The sequence below is a fragment of the Mastomys coucha genome, unplaced genomic scaffold (assembly GCF_008632895.1).
Source record: "Mastomys coucha isolate ucsf_1 unplaced genomic scaffold, UCSF_Mcou_1 pScaffold21, whole genome shotgun sequence".
NCBI lineage: Eukaryota > Metazoa > Chordata > Mammalia > Rodentia > Muridae > Mastomys > Mastomys coucha.
In genome coordinates, this window is record NW_022196904.1 from 98681082 (window position 1) to 98694625 (window position 13544).

At 42.0% G+C, this 13544-nt stretch overlaps 1 protein-coding gene across 3 annotated transcripts in view; it reads right to left on the reverse strand.

Moving 5' to 3' along the window:
* Dennd5a (DENN domain containing 5A) overlaps nucleotides 1–13544 on the reverse strand; it is a 63277-nt gene that overhangs the window by 25929 nt on the left and 23804 nt on the right. For 2 of the 3 annotated variants that reach the window (XM_031387837.1, XM_031387835.1), the window contains 4 exons: nucleotides 13431–13540; nucleotides 12345–13002; nucleotides 6188–6375; nucleotides 95–412 (listed from right to left, as the gene is read on the reverse strand). In XM_031387837.1, the coding sequence (XP_031243697.1) occupies nucleotides 95–412; nucleotides 6188–6375; nucleotides 12345–13002; nucleotides 13431–13540 (1274 nt within the window). The remainder of the gene's footprint in view (nucleotides 1–94; nucleotides 413–6187; nucleotides 6376–12344; nucleotides 13003–13430; nucleotides 13541–13544) is intronic. The other variant, XM_031387836.1, reaches the window with a different exon arrangement.

The following is a 13544-nucleotide window of genomic DNA, read 5'->3' on the forward strand; positions in this document are numbered from 1 at the left end:
TAACGTGGGTCCTTTCTCATCCTAAGTCCAGCTTCCCCAGGACAGCACTCTAACACAGATCCAATCTGTCACAAACTGATTTCCAGCATCTTACTTTTTCTAAACTCACTCCAGTCCTCTTGACCAAAGCTTGTAACCGAGCAATAGTTTCATTTTCCTTGAGGAGCTCGTAAGAATGCAAAGGGGAGCCTGCAATGTTCCCGTTCCTCTTGTCAGACACAAGCTCAGAAGCTCGGATCCTCTTCAGCTTTGAGGTGCTTTCACTGCAATGGAGGTTCCCTTCAGGGGGAACACCGAAGGCCATGAGGATCTCAGAGACCTCCTGGACAAACTCCAGTTTGTTGGGAAATTGAGGCAAATCCTCTGGCAACTCAATGAAGTGGTTGTCAACATCCACAAAGCAGAGGTTAGCCTGGAAATCAAAACAGGAGGTGTGAACAAATGGAGCCCCAAGAGAGAAGTTTTAGAAAGGACAATGGGTGATGAACTGACAAATGTGAGGTGTAATATAAAGACAAAGAAGGCAACAAGACAGTCCTTCCACCTCAGGCTCCCTCTGCTTTCTAAAATAAAACCTTATTAACATGGCTCTTTCCTCAGAGGTAAAATGCTAGAGGAAACAGCTAAAAGTAGTTGTGAAACCAAGATGATGGTGGCTTTCAAAAACTTCACAAATCAATGGATTCTAGTCCATGAGAAATGTCAAAGGCTGGCACCAGTTCTGAGCACTCGTGTTCACCCCTTCTACACTTCACTCCTGATTTTCAAGATTTGACTGTTGGAGTCCTTGCTCCTGCTGAGAGGTACAGTCAGCACTCACAGTGCTAAATGGTTGGACTTGTCACCATCTAGTCTTACTTTACAGATGAAACTGACTAAAGAAAACATGCATTGCTATAATCACACTCCTTGGGGAAGCTGAGGCAGGAGAGTCACTAAGAGTTTCAGGCTAGCATAGGGCTACAGGGTCCAGCCATCCTGGACTAACCTTAAGAGACAAACTTTAAAACAAAACAAAACAAAAAACCCAAAGACAGGAGCCAGAGAAATGACTTAGCAGACAAAACCATTGGCAGCTCTCTGCTTGAGGACCCAAGTTCAATTTCCAGCATCCACATGGCATCTCCCAACTGTCTGTAACCCCAGATCCAGCAGATCCATTATCCTCTTCTGGCCTCCATGGACACCAGGCACAAAGATATACATATATATGTAGGTAAAACCCATACTTATTAATTAATTAAAAAATGTGATACAGGCCAAGCATATGTCTATGATCACTATTTGGTAGCACTGGGATTTGAACCCAGCTCAAGCTCAACCCCAGTCATACACTAAAACTGCTCACTATCACCTCGGCTGATATTCAGGTCTTGCTTGATCAATTTAATACTTTAAAATCCTCGTTCTTCTTAATTTTCTTGCACTTTAAATTAGAAGATCATGCTTATCTTATTAATCTGTCCAAGACATGTAGTATTGCCTTCACTCCAACAGATTACTAAAGGGTTAAGAGTATGTCTCTCTCTCTCTCTCATTTATACAAAAGAGATATCTGTTATAGAGTTGTTTTTGCAAATTATAATGTCAAGTATTTTTATAGGATATTTACATGTGTTTGCGACTGAGTGTGTGTGTGCGCGTGAACAAAATTAAAAACAACATTCAGGAGTAGGCTCTTTCTTCCCACCAGGTGGGCTCCAAGAATTTAACTCAGATTGTCAGGCTTGCTGGCAAGCGTCTTTGCCCACTGAGATGCCTCACTGCCCAACCATCCCATTTAACTTTTAATCTATGTGAAACAGGTTTCCTTATGGCAACAGATAAGGGCCCTCCCTTCAGCAAGACACTGTTACTATAAGCCAAATGCTGCCCCAGTGACACACAAGTTTACCCTTGGCTCAATATTTAACCTTTATGGTCTAAAAGAAACAGGCAGAGGATAACATGATCAGCTCACTAACACAGCCATTCCACAAAATTCACCTACTACAACTACATTTTGAACAGACCCCTGTATCATTTATGCTGAGTGCATAAATTATCCTATCAACCTGTAACTATAAAAAGAAAGTTTTCCATCTCAAAACTTCAAAGACTAGAAGAATCACTTTAAACTTTACTTCTGAGTTCCTCGAAATAGATAATGTTGACTCTGCCTCATTAAAGGCCAATAAATATTTATAACCTAAAAACAGACTACTTTTTACTTATTCTTCTAAGATTTTTAACATTATTAATGCTCTTAGGCCAAGCCATCAAAAAAGAAAATCAAAACAAAATCAACTTATCTAGTCAAGGGTCCTTTATACAGCTGACAGAAGGAAGGGCATACATTTCCATCTCTTACCCCTTGGCTCATCTTTTAAAAGGGGGATGGGGGCAGTTTTTCCAACAAAAAACAGGGAAGCAGCCAGGCAGTGGTGGCGTACGCCTTTAATCCCAGCACTTGAGAGGCAGAGGTGGGTGGATTTCTGAGTTCGATGCCAGCCTGGTCTACAGAGTGAGTTCCAGGACAGCCAGGGCTACACAGAGAAACCCTGTCTCGAAAGAAAGAAAGAAGGGAGGGAGGGGAGGGAGGGAAGGAGGGAGGGAAAAAGGGAGGGGAGGGAGGGAGGAAAGAAAGAGAGAGAGAAAGAGAGAGAGAAAGAGAGAGAGAGAGAGAGAGAGAGAGAGAGAGAGAGAGAGAGAGAGAGAGAAAGAAAGAAAGAAAGGAAAAAAAGAAAAAAGAACCAGGGAAGCAACTAAAATATCTAATCTACCCAATAATGCTTGGTGGCTTCTCTTCCACTGCTATCTTCCTTCCTTTCTTCCTTTCCCTTTCTTTCTTTTCTTCCTTCCTTCCTTCCTTCCTTTCTTCTTTCCTTTAGTTATTTATTAAATCCGTATGGATGCTTTGCCTGTGTCAGGTTTCAGGCAGTACACATATCCAGTCTTAGCTCAATTCAAGCTCCTACAGGAGGATTTCTGGTGGTTAGATGAAAGCCAGCATTCCTCAGGAATTTGTAGAACAGGCTCCCAATCAGCCAAAGGAGTCATTTCCCTTGCTTTTGGTAAATGGGACAAGAGGCTCCATTGACTTATACCTGTGGTTATCAGCATATCAAAGTCCAAGCTCCTCAGACTTCATTCACAAGTACCTGTCACATATTTCAAAGCCCCCTCACTAGCCTTCTCACTGATATCCCAAACCCTCAGGCCTTCTGTAGCTACTCATCCTCCTTATAACTCAGTATTTTCTGCTACCACCCTCTCACCCCCATTTACCTAGCCCTGGTCATGTCTAGTCTGCTACTTTTTCTCTCTGATTCACAATCTTCTAATCATGGATGGCTAGTTTGATGCTTTCTTTATTGCCCCCCTTCCCATACAGCTGCATGCATGTCTAGGCATCATAAGTGTACTTGCTACCTGGGGAGATCAGAAAAGGGCATCAGCTCCCCTGAACTAGCACCACCATGTGAGTGCTGGGAATGGAAGCGAGGTCCTCTGGAAGAATAGCCAGTGCCCTTCACCACTGAGCTATCCCTACAGTCCCATCTATAAAGAATTTTTTTTTTTTTTTTTTGGTTTTCTGAGACAGAGTTTATCTATAAAGAATTTTATCAACCCTAAATTCTTTTTTTTTAAAGATTTATGTATTTTTATATTTATGAGTACATTGTAGCTGTTTTCAGATACACCAGAAAAGGGCAACAGATCCCATTACAGATGGTTATGAGCCACCATGTGGTTGTTGGGAATTGAACTCAGGACCTCTGGAAAGAGCAGTCAGTGCTCTTAACCACTGAGCCATTTCTCCAGCCCTGAGTTGTTTTTGTTTGTTTGGTTTGTTTTGTTTTTTGTTTTGTTTTGTTTTTTCAAGACAAGGTGTCTCTGTGTAGTCCTGGCTGGCCTGGAACTCACTCTGTAGACCAGGCTGGCCTCAAACTCAGAAATCTGCCTGCCTCTGCCTCCCAAGTGCTGGGATTAAAGGCGTGCGCCACCACCACCCCCAGCCCTAAATTCTGTGGACATATGTGGATACCCTTGAAGAGAGGTGGCTGAGGAAAGCAGCTCAGGTACACACTTCAGAGGTGGCTAAGATACACAGGAACCTCTAAGTTGACCTCTTCACTAGTCATTCTGCAAAAATAAGGCTGAAAAGGGAAGGATAAAAAAGGGCAAAATGAAAAAAGAGGCCATTTAACTTCTAGGCTCATAAACCAGTCTCAAGCTGTTTCCTCTCAGCACAGGCTGGCAGGGGCAGCAGTTTATAAACTATGATCAAATCCTCAAGCATCCGCTCCTAGGCCAGCGGCACCTGTGTGACTTACTTTGTGAAGGGCTTTGTGAAGATGCAAAATCGTGGCAAAGACACTGAAGCCAAACAATCAGTTCTCTGCTCACCTGTGCCATGCTGAAAGGGGCCAGGGTAAGATAGCTACTGTCTAAGGCATTCCTCAAGAATGCTCCAAATCCCCCAAACTCTCCCCAACTCTTCCTTCAAAGGGCCACAGAGCCCTTTGCCAACCTTAGTTGTGAAGCCAAATCATTCTCCCTCAGTGCATCTTTGAGTTCATCATTGAGGGGACTTCAGCACACAGGATCCTGGGGGAAAGCTACTGAGAGTGTCCCCAGAGAAGAGAGAGAGAAGAAAGGGACAGGCAGAAAGTGACAGCCTTTTCCTTACTCCAATGCTCTCAAGCTTACTTTCAGACAACGAAACCCCAAAGAGAAGCCAAAACAAAGATGCCTCACAAGACCAGCTCTGGCTCTCATTTGTTCAAGGCCAGCTGAGATAATGTGTTGGTGTTAAAAAGAACAAAGGGCTTTTTACAGACTTCTGATGGCCAAAGATATGCTGCAACTGATGAATTCTAATTTGAGGGTCTAAGAAATGAACACTCTTCTACAGAAAGTCTCTTTATACTCTAAGCTTACCACCTCAGTATCCTGATGCTACCTGGCACAGAACCACATCAAGGTCCTTCATCATGCCTTCACACTCCCCTCCAACAGCTGAGTTTAAAGATCCCTTATAGTCCAAAGATGTCAACTAAAATGCTAAATTACCTGAGTAGTAAAATGTAAGCTAATTCTTCCTTTACTGTTCATTTTATAAAACTATGAACATGTATTCTTTTGAGAAAAAAACATAAAACTATGTTTCAAGGATACTATTACTCTTACCTCATCTTGTATAATGCTCTATGCTTTTAAAAAAAAACTGACCTACAGCTCTTTACCCCCACAGAGGTTGTCTGCTATAAACCAGAGTAGAAAATACTCCGCTAGGCAACTGCCCTCAAAAATATATGGCCATCAAAAGGCAAGCCTGGGTGAGTGGGACTCTAAGGCGTAGACAGACCTGCTTCAGGAGGATACAACAGTGCTCTGCATCCCACTGTCTACTCCTCCACAATCAGACCAGAGGGGGAGGCCAGAAACTCAGGTGCAGAAGCTTCTCTAATGATAGAGAAAGCCACAGAGCAGTGGGTCCACACGCCAGAACACACAGAACACTGGGGTCTCTTACACAAACAATTCCTCAAACAGTCCCATTAAGAACACTGCTGGTTTCCGAGCAACTTCTTCACATACCCACGTGCCTAAAGTGCATAGAGAATGAAGATGAACAGTCCTAAAGGGGACAGAATTTGTCTCAGGTACACACACACACACACACACACAGGGAGGTGGGTGGGAGAGAGCCAGAAATGGCAATTAAACTGAGAAACATGTTTGAAAAAAATAATGTGTATGGGGAAAAAAAAGCAATAATAAAAAATAAAAAAAGCTGGGCGGTGGTGGCGCACGCCTTTAATCCCAGCACTTGGGAGGCAGAGACAGGAGGATTTCTGAGTTCGAGGCCAGCCTGGTCTACAGAGTGAATTCCAGGACAGCCAGGGCTACACAGAGAAACTCTTGTCTTGGAAAAAAATAAAATAAAATAAAATAAAATAAAATAAAATAAAATAAATACTGGGCATATCAGGTGATGAAGACCCTCTGAAGTAATATAAATTTGGGGCTAACAGTTCATTGTATTTTTTCCTGAAAAGTTATTCATGTTCCCTGTCTCCTTTTTAGCACCCCACACTCCAAAAGGGGGCCTTGGTAGCACCATGCTGGACTCCTCCCAGAATCTTCATTTCTTCCCATGCTGGAGAGGGCCATTGGCACAGCACTTGGCTTCTCTTCTCACCTCCTGAGGCAGCTCCAACTTTGAGCGGTCATCCAGGCCATTAGAATGCAAGCCCATCAGGTACGGTACAGGAGCATCTAAAAAATGCAGGAGAGAAGCTGGGAGGATGGGGACATAGACATGCTGCCATTGGAAAGGAAACATCAGAGCTGTAATTGTCTCCGCCACGGTCATCAGTCTCTGGTAATCTAAGTCAGAGGGAAAAAACAACAACAGAATAAGCACACTCAACAAACCAGTCAACTGAAACACTTGCTTCTCAAAGAGAAAGTTCAAAGTGTCAATACAATTCAACTGACCCAAGGACCGACCACTATGACTCTCTATTGGGGGCCACAGACTCAGACCCCCTTACCGACTCCTATCAAATATACATGTTCAACTAGTATTAAAATGTAACAGAGAAATACGACAGAAGGAATAGATGGCACGTTTCTCTAGCCACTATTCAAGAATATGTTAAGCATATTCTCTAAAGTGGGGGTGGCCCGTGCTCTCCAGACAGTGAAAGAAAATCACTTACCACTCCAACACTTTGGCACACAATATAGCTTTCCAAGTTTAGCTGGGCATGGTGGCTCATAACTACAACCCCAGCACTGACACTGAGGCAAAAAGACTGCCATGAGCTTAAAGCTAGCCTGTGAGACTCTGTCTCTTACTCCTGGCTAGTCAAAGGAAAGTGTGACCCATAATTAATTTGCTATTTGTGTGAGAAATATATATTTGGTCTTCATCCCCAGTTTCTGGCATATAGCTCCTAAGAACCCTAAAGATTTTTGGATACTGTGATGAGTGGTAGCTAAGGGGTGGGGTAGAGGCCTCCCTGGTTAGCTCCAAAGTGAGTTCTAATCACCAGAAAGGCATGAGTAGAGGCTGGCACTTTCAGTCCAGCTCTATTCTCAGGGCAGAAGGGACAGATGTTAGAAACTTAATCACCAAAGAGCAAAGAATTCATCACTCAGGCTTGTATAGTATAAAAAAAATAATAATAAAGCAGATTTAAAGATTTCTGGGTCAGTACACACACAGAGGTGCTGCACTGAGGCTCACCAAAAAAGCCAGCATGGGGATACCTGCACTGTGCAGTCCTAGAAGGCTGGTCTCAAATGTTATCTTTTATAATAAATAAGCAAATACTCTCCTCTGTTCTGTAAACCATTCTAGAATTTTATCAATATGAAGAGGACACTGTAGGAACCTCAAAATTATACAAAATACAGGCAGCCCAGGCTTGCACTAGTGAAGAGCTGCTGAGCCTGATCTATAGGTCTGGCTAACTACAGATGGCTCATCCCGTCTCTTCCCAATACTGGCACTTAAACACATATTGTGAATACATATTCCATACACCATTTTGAGATTGGGTGTATGAGAGGGAGCAAAGGAGAGGAGCGAGGGAGGGGTAGAGGCAAGCAGAGGCCTTTCCTTTCTTAACCAAAAAAGAAAACCAAAGAGCCTCCCCTCCTTCCCCTCACCAAAGTGAGCGAAGCAGATGCTACCACATTCTGTCATGGGAGTGAGGCAGCTCCCCAAACACCCTCGTTCACTGTGAGGGTTAACTGTCCTGGAGATTGCTCAGCTCATAGTTCCAGTGACTGAGAACTAGGTCCATATATCTATCAGCCCATACATACATACATCAGGACATGCTGGAGAGGGTCACTCCCTGCTTCATATAAGCAAGCTTTTGTAAAATTCTAAGTCTTGTTTTTCCCCTCCTCTTTAAGATAAACTTAATCAGTATCTGAAACATGAAATTTTTTTGGCTTTAGATTTAAATATCTGAAGAGCTTCTTGCAGTGCAATTGAAACTATGACATTCTTTAAAAACAAGACTGAGAACAATACAATCCCATTTTCTTTTTCTTTTTTTTTTTTCTTTTTGGTTTTTTTGAGACAGGGTTTCTCTGTGTAGCCTTGGCTGTCCTGGAACTCACTCTGTAGACTAGGATGGCCTCGAACTCAGAAATCTGCCTGCCTCTGCCTCCCAAGTGCTGGGATTAAAGGCGTGCACCACCACCACTGGCTACAATTCCATTTTCAAGGCTATCTATCTTCTTTCCATTTGTGGATCTGTTTAACAGATAGGAGAACTTTGAGTTTTATAGCCTTCTGGTCTATATAAATTGTGAGTTTTCTTCCTCTACCTTTTAAACATTTTATTATTGTGTTGTTTGTTTGTTTTAAGCAGCCCCCCTCAGCTTGAAGGATGGCTGAACAATGCAATCTGTGGTACCCACACTAGAACGCTAACCTCCAGGAGTCAGACACACAAATCCTCTTCTGTACACTAGTACCAATGACAGCATCAGCGTCTCTTTGGCCACAGCATTCCACAGTGACTCAACTATCAATACTTGAGTGACAAGCAAATGGCTAAGTGCTCCTACAGCTCTTCCCCATGCTGCAATGTACAATTACTTCTAATAAGATCATGTAAAACTCACTAGAGTTAGAAAAAAATGAAAATGCCTTTGTAACTTGTTCTAAAAAAAAAAAAAAAAATGCATCACAATTCTGTCCTTGTGCTACAGGACACCAGGACACACTACAGAGTATAGATACACAAACTAAGGCAATAGTGCTTATATTAAATATATTAAATTATATTATATTAAATAGACTTGGTGACATAATCTTATGGGACCACATAAACAGTCTGCCACTGACCAGAAAGTTATTATATATAACAAGACTATATTTTTACTCACAAGTTAATAAAAGGAAGCCTCAGGAACCACTTATCAACAGGTGCTTTTTTAGGCCTATAGTGTTTCACAACATTGTTGCCACCATTTAGTATTTACAAATATTATTTTATCTAAGAAAATCTGGGTTCTTATGAAAACTGGAATATTTACTAATTGAGTGGCCAGCAGCCACTCAAGAAATCAACTGCAATCAGTGGCTGTTTATTTAATAGGTATGTGCTCTTCAATTCATAATTGTTCTGCAAATTGTGATGATCATGCCTGTACTCACAGCAGGGGGAAAGCAGAGACAGGAAGACCGAGTAAAGTCGCACAGCTCTAGGTCAGCCAGAGCTACAGATTGAAATCCTGACTCAAACAAACAAACAGGAGTTTGAGGGGGATGGCTCAGTAAATAAGAGCAAATACAGCTCTTCCAGGAGACATAAGCTTGACTTCCAGCACCCATATCAGGAGGCTCACACTTCTGTAACTCCAGCTCCAGAGGATCCAATGCCCTCTTCTGGCCTCCAAGGGTACCCACATGTATGTATATGTATGCGTGTGTATGTAAAAATTCTGAACAAAGCCAAAACAAAAGAGTCTCCATTACTTCACCTTCAAACTGCTGAGCCATCTCTCCAGCCCCACTAACCAGACTTTTACAGAGAATGACCAGAGGGCTGGAGTTAAGAGCACTAGCTGCTCTTCAAGAGGTCCTGAGTTCAATTTCCAACAACCACAGGGTGGCTTATAACCATGTATAATAGGATCTGATGCCCTCTTCTGGCATGCAGGCATACATGCAAACAGAGCATATACATGCATGAGTAAATAAATCTTTAAAAAAAGAGAGATAGAGAGAGAAACTGGAGAGATGTCTCAGGGGTTAAGAGCACTGCCTACTCTTCCAGAGGTCCTGAATTCAATTCCCAGCAACCACATGAAAGCTCACAACCATCTGTAATGGGTTCTGGTGTGTTTGAGGACAGCTACAGTGTACTCACATAAAATTAATAAATTATTCTTAAAGAAATTTTTAAAAACTTTTTTTAAAAAAAAGAAAAGCTAGAATATTTTGTTAAAAATGTTATTTATGGTGTAAAGTAGCCCACACCTTTAATGGGGGTGGAGGAGAGAGACAGGCATTTGAGGCCAGCTCTGGTCTACAGAGCAAGTTCCAGGTTAGGCAGAGATACATAAAGAAATTCTGATTCAAAAAATAAATACATAAAAATAAAACAACAACCAAAATTTTACTCAAGGGCTGAAATAATGGCTCAGTGGCTAAATCACTAACTACTCTCCTAGAGAGCCCAGGTTCAGTTCCTAGCACCCATACTAGGAGGCTCACAGCTGCCTGTAAGCATAGTTCTAGGGGACCCAACATCCTCTTCTGGACCCACAGGCTCCTGTATGCATGTAGAGTACAGCAAGTTACTCACACACACCATATACATAAGTTTAAAAAATATAAATAGTATCTATTCATTTAATAAGTATTTACTAGGTACCCTTATATACTAGTACTCAGAATGCCTGCCTCTGTGAGAAAAAGAATAGTAATAGCCTTGCCACTGTGCAGGGAAAATTTCTTTGTCCATGTAACCAACTCTAGGGTAACTTGAATCCTAAAAATATACAACACACACACACACAGAGTATCTTTTAAACGTCAATATTGTAAAAGACAAGGCTAAGAAACTGTCAACTAATGAGCATGGGGAGGGTACTAAGGGTGGGTGTGCATACACTGCATATGTGAGAAGGTAAGAAGATAGCTCTAAGAGTTTGTTCTCTCCAACATTTATATAGGTTTCTGGAATCAAACTTGACTGCAGCCTTATGTGGGTAAGTGCTTTTAATCACTAAACCATCATAAGCCCAACCTGGAATATTTTGACTACAGATATCCACAAGTTATTCAAAAAGACCTAACCTACTTTTTAAAGCAATCACCTAGAAGAGAGAAGGATGGCTCAGCAGTTAAGAGCACATATTGCTCTTCCACAGGACCTGTGTCCAGTTCCAGCATATATGTCAGATGCTTACAACAAAAACCTTGAAGCCTCTGGCTTTCATGGACACCAACATATACACATTTAAAAACAAAATAAATCTTTGTGGGGAAAAAGACCCTATTTGTAATCCAAAATGAAAATAAATTGTTTTAAAAATTACTCTATTTTTGGGTGGTGGTATGCCTTGAAACCCAGCACTCAGGAAGCAGAGGCAGGCAGAACTTTCTAAAGGCCATCCTAGTCTATAGAGGGAGTTCCAGGAAGGCCAAGGCTATACAGAGAAACCTTGTCTCAAAAAAACCAAATAAATAAATAAACAAATTCATAAATAAAATAAAGTAAACCATTCTATTGAAAAGTGGAATTTGGGCTGGCATGGCAGCTCAGTGGTTAAAAGCACTGGGTTGCTCTTCCAGAGACCCCAACTTCAGTTCTCAGCACCCACCACATCAGGTAGTTCACAACTGTCTATAACTCCAGCTCCAGGGGAATCTGAAGCCTCTAGACTCTACAGGCACCTACATGCGTGTGCACATACCCACGTGCAAACACACACAACACCTACACAAACTTAAAATAATAAAATGCATCTTTTCTTTTAAAACAACCAAATATCTTTTCTTCCCCAAATACCATCCTTCAATCTTTTCTTCAAAGTCTTTACCTATCTTCTATCTACATATTTTACTTATTTACTAACTCCTTTTCTCTCATTAAAATACAAACTCCACTCAGAAAGATTAGTTTTTACTTTGTCCACCACTTTTTTTTTTTCCAGACAGGGTTTCTCTTTGTAGCCCTGGCTGTCCTGGAACTCACTCTGTAGACTAGGCTGGCCTCGAACTCAGAAATCCGCCTGCCTCTGCCTCCCAAGTGCTGGGATTAAAGGCTTGCACCACTACTGCCCAGCTTGTCCATCACTTTTATCTACCACCCTTGAAACGATGCCTGGCACATTATGCACTAAACTGTGTACTGAATTTTATGATACTGGTCTGGCTCACAAAGTAAGCAACTGTTTTTTCTCACCTACCTTAGCATTCTTTCTAAACCTCATTCATAGAAACAATTCAGATAACAACAGAAAGAAGCAACAATTCATCTTCTCGGTATAAAAGGATTATCCCTGATTTTTCTGTCAGGCCAAAAAAAGAGACAGAATACAGAAAAGAACTGATGGGCCATCACTGCTAGAGGCCACTACCCTTAACCTTTTTCAGCATCAGTCAGAAGGAATATTCCCTCCAAAATAAAGTTTCTTTCTACCAAAAAGCCATGATGATAGCCAACCAGAAATACTAGCTTCTCAGGGTCCATCCATTCTCCATCCACCGGCAAAAGACTGTAATAACTCTTGACTTTTATATTTAGACCCATAATATGTGACTATAGAAAGCAGGGACCCCACATGGGTCTCCACCCATGTAGTCAACACTGACTTACGCTGTGAGTAGAGCAGTATTTGAAACTCCAGAAGGGCACAAGTAAAAAGCTGAAACACATTCTCCACCCCAAGCAGTTCAAAGACCTCCTTGACGGGAAAGTCAAATAGAGGAAGCTCATTGGTACTTGGTCTCTGGCAGATGATTGGCCCATAGACCCCAGAAAACTTCAGGGAGCGGCCAGGAGGTGGAAGAGGCACCTCATAGAGTACATTGTATATGTAGCTCTCAAGGGGCAGAGGAGGGGGCTGAGGTGATGTGACTGCCTGGTAGAGCTGCCGCAGCACACTCCGACATGCCTTCATGAAAGACATAGGTGTAATGAGACAGATGCATTTAGAGACATAGAGTGTGTCCCTGCTAATGTCATAGGAGTTGAAGCGCTGCAGCTTGGTCCCAGGAATGCCTTCACCATCTTCCATGCCACTCTGGTCTCCACTATCAGCAAGTGGAGCATGAAGGACATCATACTCAGCATTGTGCATGTGGTAGAGGGTCTGCATTGCACTGCAGATCTGCTTGCTGGTCACTTCTTCATAAAAGGTAAGGGCAAACCCAAATGTCCGAGAGCCATCCTCCCTTGTGATAATAAAGGCATGGAACTGTGGCTCCCTGGGATCAGCCTGGGTCTTGAATGCCAGCCCTTTGGGCATGCACAGCTGCAAAAAAACAATAGGAAAACAAGTAGTGAGAGCATTCCTTGTCTTCTCCAAAACACAAATCAGCTAGCTACAATCTGCCATGTTGGAAATCTGTCTACCTTCCCTAGAGCTCTCCCACGCTAATACAATACACACACTGATGCATTACTATTTATTTGTCTGACACAATAGAAACATGATTTTTCAGTATATTTGATACATTGATCAAAGACAGAATCATAGGCAATGTGTACTATAATCCTTTCTTCAAGAACTACTGGCATTGGAGTATACCTCAATAATGTGCTGAGCCAGCATCAATAAGCATAGAGTTTAAACCACAGAACCCCAAAAATCAAATAGAACAAGTACTGCTACCACACCCAGAATTCAAAACCTTTCTATAAATCACTCTGCACTTAATTCCACAGCTAACAAATACTAACCATTCCCACTGCATCCTGATCAAAGGGATTCCAGTCTACATTCTCAGGGTATCGGGCAAGGACCTTAGATTTGAATGTTCGTCTCAATGGTGTCTGCTCAAAATTTTCTCCTGT